This window comes from Sinocyclocheilus grahami, unplaced genomic scaffold, assembly GCF_001515645.1.
Source record: "Sinocyclocheilus grahami isolate Dianchi unplaced genomic scaffold, SAMN03320097.WGS_v1.1 scaffold110.1, whole genome shotgun sequence".
Taxonomy (NCBI): Eukaryota; Metazoa; Chordata; class Actinopteri; order Cypriniformes; family Cyprinidae; genus Sinocyclocheilus; species Sinocyclocheilus grahami.
Window position 1 is genome coordinate 779,580 of NW_015505289.1, and position 15,884 is coordinate 795,463.

Below are 15,884 nucleotides of genomic sequence, written 5' to 3' on the forward strand. Positions count from 1 at the left end.
GGGTCAGCCGACGTCACAGCGCTAGCTGGAGGCAGCAAAACAAAGAAGAAACTAGAGGCGGCCCATTCAAACCAGCGCAGATTCAGCTACATGAGGAGCTTAAAATATCATCTTGTTGTGATGTTGGGTGCCAGAATCAAAGCAATACAGCCTCAAATTAGAAATCTGATCGCATATCTGCTGCCACTGCCAGACAAAAAACCGACGACAGCTGTGGCTAAACGCGATAAAACGAGTGGACTTGGCAGAAACGATCGTCAAATATGCTCGCGTTTGCCGCGCTCACTTCTTATCAGAAAAGGTTCAATAAAGTATTTTCTTTTGTTGTTATGGGCGCGTCTACAGATTTCTTGCCATATGTCTATGTTTCTTGCATCTCACGACTATGTCATGTATGAAATCACGTGTCGATATGTGTCAAACAACAAACTGGCGATTTATATATAATCATTTGTAATTGTATATACATTGTTGTGATTAATTGTGGCTGGAACAATAATGTAGCTGTAAAAAATAGTTGCTTGCTGAAACTGAAATGTATATACATCATCATGACTAGATAGACGGTGAGTTTGTCTTTACTACACACGTTAGATGTGATCCACCTCATAGTAGCAATCCTGTCAGATCGTCCATCCTTTGAGTGAGAGTGTAACGTTGGTCGGCCGATCTGGTTTCGTGGTTAAAGTTAAGCTTTTCGACATGTTTCCGTGTTGTTGTTGCTCAGCAATGGCATTGACGCGATGTTGTCTGGGGTGTGGCTAAAGGAGAGTGGGACGGTGGGTGGTGCTCGGGGTGGTGACTGAAGGCGGTGACTGTGTAGTTCTGACGTCAACGTTTTACGGAAGTCACAATGGTTCGTGAAAAATCACAGCTACTTTAAGCAGACTGTGTGCATTTTACTGTGGACTGACTGTTTTGAAATTTATATGGTAGTTAAATAGCCCCTAGACCTGTTATCGTGAAAAAAAGCCAGGAAACTTCAGTTTTGACAATATGGGATCCTTTAAACACCCATAAACTCCATTTGCAAACACACTTGCCACCAGCGTTAGATAATTCTACCTGAAAGCACATGTGAATTTGCGCTGGTTCTGTCCAAGCAATATCTAGATTGCATATAATTAGCCAGATTATAAATATACATCAGATTATACTGACATAAACCCCATATAACCCCTACATGCCACTCACACATTCCAGTTTTATAGAGCATAATCAATCAAAACAAATAAATAAACAGACCGAAGGACGAGTAAACAGTAATAAAATACGTATTTGCGCAATACAAAAAAAAATCGTCGCCAGACACTCTAAAGAAGGACAGGAACTTTAAAAAATGATGACAATAAAAAAAAAACTATACTAGCTGTCGCTTTTTATTTGAGATTAAATCTGTACTCTAATTATATACCAATAATGAAATAATTATATGTATAAAACAATCCCAGGCGCGAGGAGTCTCGCGCATAACAAAGAAACTACACGCGCTTCAAGTCACTTTTACTTTCAATGAACTCCATTGACTTTCAAGTTCATTCTAAGCCAAAACAGACCAATTTCCTCCAGAGATGAACTGATCTACACAAAGAAAGTGCACTTCGCAAAAGCCTCTTCACACACCCATCTACCCCTCAAAGACGAAGAGGACATATCTTACCGTCTAAATCCCTGAAAAGACGACGGCCACGACATCCGCGATTTCTTCAGACCCGGTCGGTGACCCGTATCCACTGCGTAGGTTCGGTCCATTTTCCCCGGTGCTTTCAGGTAAGCTATCTGTCAGTGTGTGTGAGAATATCCCGCTGTCTCCCCCTCTCGCTCTCTCTCCTCTCACTGATGTGTGCTGAGAGTTTCTGCGCTAGAGACGGTGAGGCGGGCGGCTGCTGCCTCCGCAAATGTTCAGGAGGAGCGCGCGCATCATCTCCACACTGATTGCTGCCGGTCACTTTCCCGCGCTCAGCAGGAATGACCGTTATTTTAAACTGTCAAACTGACTGAGGAAAAGCGACTCAGGATAAGAAGCCTTTATAATTCAGCAGGTCACAATTTCACCTAAGAAGATGAAGAACCACAATAAATGAGGTAAAGCAAAGCAAAAAAATAATAATAATTGACGTAAAGAATACAGAAAATATCATACACATTCAAGTATATCGAAGAAAGACAATAACTAGACGATTCCACCTGAAGTTCATTTAACAAACGTATAGCGATAAATAAATAAAAATTTCAGGGAAAACACTTTGAAAGCTATTAATTAGCTTTGGGGTCGCCTATATCATAGGCCTAAAAGTGGATAACATATACAGCCTACACATTTAAAATTTCAAACCAAAAATATTGATGACTCATCTTAACTTATGCATAGTAACGTTTTTGTCCAATAAAATGGTTTCTAGAATGAGAACATATACTTCTCTTTAATTATACATCTAATGGTCAGAGAAACAAGTGCGCAGCCATCTTTAAAACGCTGTCTTTGAACTTCCGTTTTTGCGGTAGCTATAGCATTACTGTTGAAGAATAATTAGATGGTGAAGTGGATTTATTTATTGTGGAGTTAACGAAAGTTATCATGTGCATTGTAATGTACAGAGTGGATGTCAAAGATTTTAAAACGAGCCATTTATTCATAAATTCTCCTGTTTATTCAATAAATGCTGTGGAAATACAAACGGAAGACAGAAGACAACGAGCCAGAGCTGAAAAGGGGCGGAGCTACATAAGGTCTATAAATACCACCTGCCTCATAGCACTTATAAAAAACAAATAAAGAGTATTTGCTCATGGTTTTTAGACTATACAAATATAATCAATGTGTCTCATCCCAACTTTCTATTTCAATAGAAAATATATCAAAACAGAAAAGAAGGCTGCTATTTCATGCCGCTATTAACCCATGTTTTACACCAACTTTGTGGGTGGGTGCTTCAAACCAAATTTTCCTAGCAAATTAAAGTTTACTGTAGGCTGACTGATTTTCATAAGTTGGTACGTTCCATGATTGAACTGAATAATGGATGTAGGTCTGGTAGAGCAAATCAAAGTGGCTATTGGTTTAACGTTTGCGTGCGGTTTGTGCTCTGTGAGCTTGGGAAGACAGAAAATGGTAATCATTTTTTGCAGGTATGAATCTGCATATGTGAGTCAGACAAGTAAACCTTTCAAGGGAATAAAAAAAGCTACATTAAATTTGATGCCACTAGGTATGGGTATTGTCAATGTTACTGATAATCCAAACAATTGTTTTGTGGTTTGTGGTAAATAATGTTGTGCATCAGGTCAAAGATTCATAAACTGACCTTTTTCTTTGAACTCACCAAAGACGTGTCTCTGGAATTTCATGTTTATGGGGTGGTGTAGACCAGTACAAATGTGTCTAGTGTCACCTAACCACCAACTAGTGAGTTAGTGAGGTGAGGAGGCAGGTGAACATGACCCTAAACCAACTACATGGCTGTCTAAGATCGACAGCTTACTCATTCAATTTCTGCACATCCCTAATACTGAACAAAACCATGAATAATGTATGTAATTGGAGAACATGCAAATGCAGAGCAATGGTTTATGTCACACAACGCATAGAATAAAATTGAGAAAATCATTTTTTATGCTTTACATTGAGCGTGACGCATGATCTATTTATTACATGCCAAAGCATGCACAAACTTCTAAACGAATCCCAGATGTATTTACATATCAAGGGGCAGAATATGACTCACCAGACACATAAAAATTGTATTCCGGTCCACAGCTGATTCAGGCTGCTGATATTGCCACTCCAGCACAGCATGGCTTCAGAAAGAGACAAATTCCTATTTTCATATGAACGTATGAACCTTTTCTGACTTTGGATATGCCAAGCTGTATCTAGAAGTTAGAACCCCCCCCCACATGATTTACTCACCCTCAAGCCATCCTAGGTGTATATGACATTCTTCTTTCAGACGAATACAATTGGAGTTATATTAAATAATGTCCAGGCTAATCCATGCTTTATAATGGGAGTGGATGGTAGTTGGAAGTCCACACGGCTCCGGGAGGTTAATAAAGGCCTTCTGAAGCAACGCGATGCGTTTGTGCAAGAAAAATATCCATATTTACAACTTTATAAACCTCTAGCTTCCACTAACTGTTGTACGCTCTTTCATGAGAGAGTGGCGTCCAGCTGATGACTGCAAACGCGGTGACAAATGCGGAAGTGATGAACGTGGAAGCGCAGAGGAGAGAGCAAAACACAACACCGGTCACAAATTAGTAGTACAAAACAAGGATTTGTAAAGAAAAATGTCGGAGGATTTTGATATAAGCCAAGAGGACACTGGGTTTTCCTTTGCTGTAAACAAAACTTGTTTCTCGCGAGACTAGCATATTCTCACCGGAGCTTATAGGCTTGTTCAAGATTCATCGGCACTGTACAGACCGATCGTCGTATGACATAAAAGTACCGCGAGAGTGATTCAAAAGCATAAAGAGTCGTCAGCTCTCTAATCACACTCACGGTACTTTGATGTCATACACCGATCGGTCTGTGCAGCGCCGATGCATCTCGAACAAGCCTTATGCTATGCCTACGTCCTACGTCATCCACTGGATGCTAGAGATTAAGGTTTATAAATTTGTAAATATCGATATTTTTCTAACACAAATGCATCGTATCGCTTCAGAAGGCCTTTATTAACCCGCCGGAGCCATGTGGACTTCTTTTATAATGGATGGGTGCAACTTTTTTGGACTTCAAATTAGGATTAGCATGGACATTATTTAATATAACTCCAATTGTATTCGTCTGAAAGTAGAATGGGGGCTTGAGTAAATAATGGGGCAATTTTCATTTTTGGGTGAACTATCCCTTTAAGGTCAGTCATAATGGCAGGTGTTTAGGATACTTAATGTAATGCTTTTTAGACATAAAAGCGCACAGTTCAGCAGTATCAGTGTTGAAGCTGATTTAAACAGTCATAGTGATTTTTATGACTTATGATCATTTTGACATTTAAACTGGATGTCTGTGATTCAGAACCTGACAGGAAATTACTTTCTCATTCTCAACAATGTGAAGAGGTCTAACAGTGTTTTCTATGTGGGGGAATGTAAGAGAAGCTCTTTTTTGAAAAAATAAATCTGTCCTTGGTTCCAAGCAGCATTTCCATCTTTTCATCTAACCTTGTAAGCTATTAGACTTTAATGGAAGGAGATTGTACCCAGTCAATAAGGTTTGATTGAATCCTGCTACACTAAAACACTACATCAGTTTTCAGTACATTCAACTAGTTTGGCCTAAAAGTAGCTCCAAGATGACGCAGCTTTTCAATGAATAGCCACAGGGGGAAATTGATTGTGAATGGCGGGGTGCCACTGATTTCTGTGTCATAGAATAAGGCCATATTTGACACATGCATGCATTTATGCTGCCAGCTCATGTAGAATGTCAGTTGTTTGTTAAACCTACTCAAAACATATAGAATCTTTAAAATGCAAGAACTTGCACTACAAACATGAAGTCACCACAGCTGAAATATTCATGATGCTGATGCAACATTGGCTTGATAAAACTAAAAGTACAATAGTACTGTATGTGAGACTTCACAGTCTTATCAACATCTAAAAATGCCTTAGCATCACAGCTGAAATGCAACCAGGGCTTGCCGGCTAGTCCGACGTCCTGGGGCTATTGAGTCTTCCAGTCGGGCTACCAAAATGTACACCGGGCGGGCTCTCTTAAATACAGGGCTACCACGGGTACTTAAATTTAAGGACATAAGTTTTAAATACCTTGAATGTTATAAGAAAAGTCTTAATTATAATTTCAAGAGGTCTTACATTTGGGGAGGGAAAGACAAGGATCGTGAAACTTCAAAAGGCTATGATTTCATTGAATAAATATGAGCGCTGCACATTTCAAAGTCAAAATGCAGCGCAGGTGTTTTTATATGAATGTATCTCTGATAATAATACAGCTTCTGAATATTGCTTACAAATTTGAAGGCTTCTTATTGTTTAAAATACAAGTAAACATATTCTGCTACACATTATGAAGAGCTTACCTGTACAACCTACTTAGCTAAGCCATGCCATATGTGAAATGGTGCAAACAAATTAGGTTACATACTAACAAGTAGCTACTAAGGCCCATTGTGTAAACTTTACATCCTAGTTAAAGTAAGACTATAAAAACACCAATGCAACCTTATACTCTGAATATTGGGAGTAGGCATTATTCTGTTGTTCTGCCAAGTTCTGCGCAGGCAAACAACACTCATGTTGTCTTCAGTAAATGTGAAAATCAAGTGTGAAATAGTATCGCCTAACAGTGAGGACTACAAAATGTTAGACACAAGAAAATTCATGGATAAAAGCCATTGTATATTGCTGTAGATACCTTATAAGAAACTGATCTTAAGCCACAAATTCTCTTTCATCCATCTGCTTGCAGCCCTGTAGAGACACCCTTCAGCTGTGCCTCTTTAAAGAGTCCATCAAAGAAGGAACAGGCTGCATGGATGATAAGTGACAGAAACACAGCGATAGGGTAACACTGGACAAAATGTCAAAGTGCGTTCTAATCTAGCCCTTCCACCAAAGAACTTCTCACTCTAAACAGGATTTGAGGAGCTAGTAGTGAAGCCAATCTTTGCCAAAGCCTAAGCAGTCAATTTTATCGCCATGCTCACTTCATTCTATCATTGGCAATGATGAAACGCCACTGCTGAGAAATATCTGAGTATTTTTACAAAGACTCCCACATTGTTTTCTTCACAAATGACCTTGTGGGTTGAAAATAAAAAAAACCCATCAAAGAAGGAACAGGCTGCATGGATGATAAGTGACAGAAACACAGCGATAGGGTAACACTGGACAAAATGTCAAAGTGCGTTCTAATCTAGCCCTTCCACCAAAGAACTTCTCACTCTAAACAGGATTTGAGGAGCTAGTGAAGCCAATCTTTGCCAAAGCCTAAGCAGTCAATTTTATCGCCATGCTCACTTCATTCTATCATTGGCAATGATGAAACGCCACTGCTGAGAAATATCTGAGTATTTTTACAAAGACTCCCACATTGTTTTCTTCACAAATGAGCTTGTGGGTTGAAAATAAAAAAAACAGTGGTGCACTAGAGATGAAACAATTTACAACCAATTATTTTTATGTTATGACAGACAGCCAATATAATTGCTGATTCTAAAAAGCCATATAGCTAGAATAAAAACACTGCAATCAGAATTTACATGCTGCAGGAGAAACGGTTTAGTACTTTTTTTAACCTGTCACAGAAAAATTATAGTGGAAAAACATGGAAAAATATTTTGGGAAATGTGGGATTTTCTTTGAGTGCCAACTTTCCAGTTTGGGGAAGTCAATTTAAGTATTATGGGAAAGTAAATCAGAATTTATCATAATTTAGTGGCAATGAAGATTGTTGTCTAAATTTATTTTGCATGCATTTTGTATACTGTTGAAGAAAATTTATTTTTAGTCCCCTTTAGAAATTCTATTGACCATAAGTAACTTTGCAACTACAACTAACTCTCATTCGAGTATTGATAGACTGTTATGTTAGTTTACGGTTAGTAGAATAAGTTACAAAGAAAAAATAATGTGGGCACATTGAAATTACAGCTCCGAAACACACCTTTTTGCACCTTAAAGGGTTAGTTCACAAGGGTTAGAGTCTATATGACTTTCTTCTTTCAGACGAATCCAGTCGGAGTTATATTAAAAATGGTATTTGATCTTTCAAGCTGTTTAATGCCACTCAGCGGGTGTTGCATGCATCCATCCAAAAGCAGTTAAATAAAATGCGCCCCTCCATAAAAAAAAAGTGTCTCACACGGCTCCGGAGGGTGAACAAAGGCCTCCTGTAGCGAAGCGATGCGTTTTTGTAAGAAAAATATCCATATTCAAAACGTAATAATCACTTTAATCTAGCTTGCGCTCACTGTTGTACACTGGAAGCAGTTCCGGGGGAATGACGTATGAGGTCAGCGCTGCGCATGCGCCGCTCAGAAGTGACGAACACGGAAACGCAGCGGAGAGATCAAAACAAAACAACGGTCACTAATTAGAAGTACAAAACGAGGATTTGTAAAGAAGAATGTCAGAGGATTTCGATATAAGCCAAGAGGAGACTGGTTTTCTTTTGCTAAAGTAAGGAAACTTTGCTTCCTTTGCTGCTCTTAACAAACGTTGGTTTTCACGAGACTCACTGGGAATGCGCAGTGCTGACCTCATACCTCATCCGCCCGGAACTGCTTCCAGTGTACAACAGTGAGCGCAAGCTACATTAAAGTGATTATTACGTTGTGAATATGGATATTTTTCTTACAAAAACACATCGATTCACTACAGGAGGCCTTTGTTCACCCCCCGGAGCCATGTGAGACACTTTTTTTTTATGGATGGGCGCATTTTATTTAACTGCTTTTGGACGGATGCAACATCCGCTGAGTGCCATGAAAGATCAAAGACAATTTTTAATATAACTCCAACTGGATTCGTCTGAAAGAAGAAAGTCAAATACACCTAGGATGACTTGAGAGTGAGTAATTTATGGGCTAATTTAAATTTTTGGGTGAACTAACCCTTTAATAGTACTAATTTAGTTGTGTTTATGAGATGACAAGCATGTGCAACAAAACTATTTTGCATCATCCTCTACGGCAGCATGTGCATCCTTTGTTCTTAAAACTCATCTTTGCCAGTAAGTGTAAAAAAAAAAAGAAGTATTAAAATATATTTGAACATATTGCAAGTAGTAATTACATCATCCAAACTCATCCGCATTCCACTTACATCTTGAAAACAGCAAGTCACCGATGCGGTCACTGATAATGTCCAGATTTTATGCATCCACACAAAAGGTTGTTTTGCTCACCTGCCGGCGTCAGCAGATGTGATGGCGATGAGTGGGAGGGTGCGCAGTGCCAGGGTGGTGGGACGGGCGATCGGCTCAGTCTCTTTGCTGTTCCAGTCATGTTGCTCAGCTTGCCGGAAGACCAACGGGGGCAGTTGCAGGTTCCGACTGGAACGTCTGCGCACTTGGAAGAGCTCCAAGCCTGGAGCGGCTCCTTCCTCTGCTTCTAGGTGCTCTGTGGACCCATCACACACCTGGCACAACATAAAACACAAACTCTGTTTACTAGTGCTCTACCTTTCACAGAGTAGTGTGGAATAAATAATGCACTGACTGGGCAGGCTGTGTTGAATACACTGCCCTACAGAAATGTATTGGGTTTATGATAGTTCGAGTAGTATTCATATAAATGCAGAGGGGCAGTAAACTACACACACACACTCCCCAGATCAGCCAGTTGTCAGAGTACCGAATCAAATAGCAAAAATAAAATGAGGCAAGATACATGCAATGCATCAGCTTGCTTCATGTGTTGTTTTCTGAGATATTTTAGTTTCTACTCACTGAAATGTTTCAGAATCTCTCAAAATGTGCTCTATGAAGAGGTTATCAAATCTTCACATTTCATATCTTTTATGTGATCAAAATCAAAAGGAAAAAAATACAAAACAAATAATAAGACCAATAAGCACATTTTCCCCCAAATTACCAGATGGTGTCTGAAGCTATTATTCTCAATTGTGATTCTCATTACTGTAATATAGTTTGTTTTTTTTACTATATAATGAACTAAGTATTTAACTAAACAAAAAGCAGTACAATGATGTAGAAATGCTTTACCTATTATAATAAATTTTGGCCTAAAATAGGCTTAATTTTTACAGAGCAAAATCTGATTTTGGGGTGAAATATGACATGGATTTGTTCTTGACAGACTTCATGAGATTCATTCTAGTATAAATAGATTTGTAGAAAATGAGTGGTTATAATAGAGGCACCCCGAGATGAATGTCCAAATTAAGTAAATTAATTTTTTTAAAGAGTATGTCAAACCTCTTGGGACTCTTGGGGCTATGAATCAGTCTAAATTTAATCTGCCCAAACCTTTCTTGTACGTGCTAGTAAAAAATTAGCAATTTTTTTTTTATTAGTGAAAAAAACATGCTAAAGTGTGCAGCAAATACAATTATCAATTTAGTTATCTAGTCATATTTTTGGTACCGCACTTGCAGTCTTATTAGTAAGTAAAACTTAGTTTAGCTTTCTAAACACTCTCTCATGGTGTCCCAAAATGAGCAAAGCAAGCAGAAAAATGCCCAAAAAGCTTGTGTTTTCTGGGCTTACATTAATTAATTAAGATGTCAAATGTTCTGTCATGCATCATTATTTATGGAACATTTAACCAACACAATTCTCCCAAATAAAATCAAAGAATGTGCTCTCTTTAGAAGCAATCTAATAACAAAGGAGGCCAAGAAGACAGCGACTGACAGTAAGAAGGTGAAAAGTAAAAAAAAAAACAATATATACAGTACAATACACTCAATTCCCCTGGTACACTCTCTGACGCCCACAAACAACTCTGGAGAATCACCTAATAGGCTGTGTTTACATTACTAGCGCCTTTTCCAATGAAGGGAACCGATATGTGAGCAGCATCCATTCACTCTGCATGTCCCATAGGGACTGTTGAACTGTGTTGCAACGAGATGGAAAGCATGCTGTCAGAGGAAAGGTAACGAAGCCTCTGTGTTTTGCATTTTCCAAGCTGCTACTTTATTAGCATAAGTAGTTCGTCAGTGTAAAAACAAAACTTATAAAGAGAGAGGTTTCCGTGGAAAAGAGACACTAATTTGCATTTTGCATGGCTTCATTTGCCCATGTGCATACACACAACTAATACTTCATATTTCAAGCTCTCGCTCTCTCTATTAACTGGGCCAATAACTTAATGCATTCATCATGACTGCATGTACACAAAAAGTATCAAAACAGCTATCAAATTAAAGCTCACCTCTATTTCCCCTTTTTGCAATAAGCCCCTAATGCACAATTCATTATTATACGAGTAGTTTGACTCATCCACTGAAGCCTGTGGGCATGTTGAAAGCCGCGGCCCCCAGCACAAAGCATCAAGGGCTTCATTTGTAGTCTGAGCAACATCTCACACCGAAGGCACATAAAATGCATCCATGTGACTAAACAAGGGGACGGAATTAGCGAAAGAAGCTCGGTTGGTTGGGCACAATATCATGAAAATTGCAGAAACACAATAAGAAGATGTGCAGCGTTATTATAGAGTCAGAGTCACGTCAGTTTAAAATAGTCTTTCAAAGTGGCTGTGGAGATGCAGATCACAGTGATGGTTTGAATGGCACGGCGTGCAGCGGAACAAAAGGTGTGAACCATCCACCTGCGGCTCATGGCAGAACACGGCACTTTGTTCGGCGAGAAAACAGAGAAAGGGGAATGTGAGGCTAATTTCAACTATTTGCCAGATGTATTCTGGGAAGAAAAAGGAGGCAGAGGTTATCAGTTGGGCGTGGGCTTGAATGGTTTGAACATCTTGCTCTGGACAATGGAGCATGACTCATGCTTGAGAGCTACTAAAAGCTAGATTGACTGAAAGGCCTAAAAACAACCAGAACTAATCGATAGATGTTTATAAAAACAGATCTGAGTTGGCCATGTTCAGAACTGGAAAATACTTCAAATTAATTCTATATTAATATAACACAAGCCAGTCACCTATTTTACATGGTGGAATAAAATGTTAAATTCAATTTTATTTATTAAATTAATAATATTAATAATATCAATCAAAGATTAGTTACTCATCATGCTTAAAGGAATTTCTTATGCTTATTGCTTTAATGTAATCAGTGGGTTTATATTATACATATATATACACTACCATTCGAAAGTTCGGGGTCAGTAAATTTGTATATATTTAGGATATATCTTGATCAAAAGTGGCATTAAAAACTTCTAAATTGTCACAAAAAAATTGTTTCAAATAAATGATGTTCTTTCAAACTTTATATTCAAAGAATCCTGAAAAATTAAGCTGCACAACTGTTTTCAACATTAATAATAAGAAATGTTTCTTGAGCAGCAAATCAGCATATTAAAACGATTTCTGAAGGATCATGTGACACTGAAGACTGGAGTAATGATGCTGAAAATTCAGCTTTACGTCACAGAAATAAAATGTTTTACAATATATTCACATAGAAAACAGCTATTTTAAATTGTAATAATATTTCACAACATTACTGTTTTTTTTACTGTTCTTTTACGGTTTAATCAAATAAATGCAGCCTTGTTGATCCTTCTTTCAAAAATATAAAAAATTCTTACTAACTAAACTTTTGAATGGTAGTGTATACATATATACAAAATACACCGTTAAAATGGCTAAATTATTATTATTATAAATATTAGTTCATATCCAGCGTATGATGGGATGCAACCAAAATGCTTTTTCCAGCATGAAATGATAGGGATCCTAACTGGCCCAGATGGTAAATTAATCATAGGTGTACCGTTGCTCTCTGCAAATGTTAAGGCTCCTGAATTGGCTTGCAGTGGGAGAACACGCCCACCTCCGTCACTGGAGGATGAGCTCAAATATTCATGTCATTTCACAGTAGCTACAATCGGTTACAGTCATTGGCCGTATATATTATAAGAGCCAGAATTCAAGTCACTCAGAGAGACCGAGATTGTTCTCTTTACTCCAAATGGCCTTGACTCACGCAAATGGAATGTGAGGCAGATGTCGTTTTGTGCAAGTATCACGTCTAATTGTGTGTGCATAATTTACACCATTAGTCCTTCACAGAGCAGACAAACACAGCCTTATCCCTCAATGTTATTTATCCCTTGCTGGATGGCCTGACAGTGTTTCAGAAAGTGAAAAAAATCAGGATACATCCATCCAGTGTGTGAAGTATTACAGGGATCAGGGAATAAATCAGCTGTTTCATCACTCATCCGTCAGTCGAGGTATCCCGGGAGTTACAGGAGCCCGTGTGCAGCAGGAGAGATCGGATCAGCGCAGTACCGTTGTTCACCGTCCAAAGGCCTGTTAATAACCGAGAAGCCATTTACAACATTAATCTGGCAGATCAGACAGCATGAGCTATCTTTTGGCTTTTGCTAAGTCCTAACCTTCTCTTAGATGCCTTGATTATCTCTGTAGAGACGAATCGCTTAATTATCTCGAAAAAAGCATTTTCATTACTTTTCAAGAGTCAACGTGAAATAATGTTTGTAACTCTTTTACTTGTGTAATGTGCCATAAATTCCAGTAAAACAGGATATTCATTGAAAAAAAGCACAATTATATGCACTGGGAGTTGAATTGTATTGAGCTGAAGACATAAAAAGCATCACTGAAAAAAAAATTGGTGTACAAACAATTTTCACTCAGAAATTGCTAGTAAATTTCGCAATTACAAAGAAACAGCAAGTAACGCACGGAAATAAACATGTAATTTTGAAGTAGAAAGACTGAAATGGTATTTTCTTGTAAAATGTATTCCAATAATCTTTTATTTACAACTTCTAAGTATATAAGCAGTGGGTAAAACAAAATGCACTGGTGACATTAATTAAAATATTACAAAAATAAACAAATATTCGTTGGAATAACCAATCAATTGTGCACAATAAAACTAGGAATGTGTATTGAAAAAGCAATAGCTCTTGTTGAGTTTAATTGCTTCACAATATAATACAATTGTCATTTGGGTCCGTGTTATTCAAGGATCATCGATCCAAGTCTGTATTTTCCCTTGGGAATCACATTCTTGGACACACATCCATGATGTAGACCGTAAAAACCACAAGGGGTGGCAGAAGGGTCCTCAGCTGTAGAGGAAAACTACTTGAACCCGCAGTCACACGACTCCATTCGATATCTACATCAAAGGCTAAGCCGGAGAACATCGTCTGACAAAAGACAAATAACCTTGAGTTCTCCCTCTCTTCAGTTGCAATGATCACTTTCCATGTCATTTCTGCAGCTCCTGCAACCTATGGATTCCCACTTGAATTGCAATTAAGGGCCCCATCATTCTTTCTGAGGAAGCTTTGATGTCGTATGTTTATCTTAAAGAAGCAATCAGAATCGCAAGCTGAATGAATTTCCCCACAAATGAAGAATGATAATCAGTGCATCGCGATGATTTTGATAATCGCGTTCTGATGTTGCTTACTCGCGCTTAAAAATGCGCTCGTTATGACGTGAACGTGGAATCCAATTATGCAAATGTATTGCATTGCCGCCTCTGTGTGACCATTAGGATATTTTATCATTTAGCCCTCCAGCTTGACAGAGACTAAAACTTTCTAGTCCAAAAACATTTTTTATCTCCAAGCAGTGAAAGTGATAAATGGATTTGCCAGTACCGATTTAAACATGAAATGTGAAACGAAACAATAATGGCTTTGCAATTAGAGTCTGCATCAGAGGAAATGATCACTATAAAATTCTGAGAATTCATTCTTATATCAAGGAAATGTGGCCTTCTTCATAATCTAAGGCAGTTTAAGAATATAGTAGAAATATAGAATATTGTAAAAACTTAATTTGTATGATGAATTGCCTTTAACTGAAAAATGAGTGTTTACGATTGTCATTTTGCATTATTGACACACTATTTTCCTAATTAATGCTGTTCAGTTGCTTTGACACAATCTGTATTGTTAAAAGCGCTATATAAATAAAGGTGACTTGACTTGACTTAAGAAGAGAAAAGAGAGATATTATTCAATGAAAGAATGTCATAACAAACCGGCTTGTGTCTGTATTGATTTAGACCAGTGTAATTATTGCAGGGAATATTTGCATAGCAAGAAAAAATCTATTTGATACTAGGTTGTTGTGAGTGGTTGCTAAGATGATCAACAAAACAATGATTTGTAGGGGTGTAACCAGGGTGCGAATTACGGGGGGGGGGGGGGTCTGACCCCCCTAAAGAAGGCTTGATCCCCCCTGATGGATGTCAAAACTATATGTAGGGGGGGTCAGATAGAAAGACGGCTAGCCTACGCATAATATGGAGATTTACTTGTAAATATTAATATGCATTTCTATAGCCCTGGCTGATTTTAAAAATATAATTTTGGCAGCCCCTGAAATGGGTCGTATTGACAGTACCAGAGCGGTTGAAGAATACGCTACAGCGCTCATTCAAAGACGTGCATTTATTGCTTGGACGGAGCAAGAACACCTAAAATGCATGTGCAGATTCAGTCGAGTGATAAAGTTTACCCTCTTCAAATTAATGCTGTTGAACTGAATTTACGGAGCAAAAAATTTGCTAAAATAACCATTAACAGCAATACAGCGGTTATGTCAGATGCACGTGAAAGCTGCATGTGTTAGGCTACTATAACAAACACTGCGTGTTTTCTTTCAGAATCATCATTGGCTGGTAGAAATAGAAAAATAGGTTACATAACAGTTTTTACGTAAAAATGAAGATAAGGTAAAGGTGTGAATAATTAAATTTTAGACACATTGTCTGTAATTTCACTAATGAAAATAAAGCCCTAGGAGAACTGTTGTGCATCTTTGATCAACACACAGCGGTGTTTTATTAATGAATCTACGTTTTTAAACGAATCGAGTGAATCAATGATTCAGTGAACCATTCATAAAGGCAGTCACTTGCTTCATTTCTGAATGAATCAGCCATTTGAACGAATCTATTGAATGAATGATTGAATGACTCACTGACTTAAGACAGGTATTTGCCACCACCTACTGGCGCTTTTAGTTGTATATAGAGTATGTTTTTTTTATATAATTTAATATTTCACTATTTATTTATATTTTTGTATGTTGAATTAAAATATTTCTATCTAAAGCAACTTATATTTCAGCTACTTTTCTGTAATGTCTATTCAGTGTTTTTTTTTTCTAAATGAACACAATGATAACTATTATCTTTAATAACAATTTTATCTTTAATCGGCACATGATGTGCATGTTAATTAATTAATCTCATTAATTTGA

At 37.8% G+C, this 15,884-nt stretch overlaps 1 protein-coding gene across 1 annotated transcript in view; it reads right to left on the reverse strand.

Moving 5' to 3' along the window:
- Window positions 1-15,884, reverse strand: part of LOC107588996 (cAMP-specific 3',5'-cyclic phosphodiesterase 4D-like) — a 218,686-nt gene that overhangs the window by 163,722 nt on the left and 39,080 nt on the right. Inside the window, exon 3 of the mRNA XM_016277293.1 lies at window positions 8,879-9,111. Within this exon, the coding sequence (XP_016132779.1) occupies window positions 8,879-9,111 (233 nt within the window). The remainder of the gene's footprint in view (window positions 1-8,878; window positions 9,112-15,884) is intronic.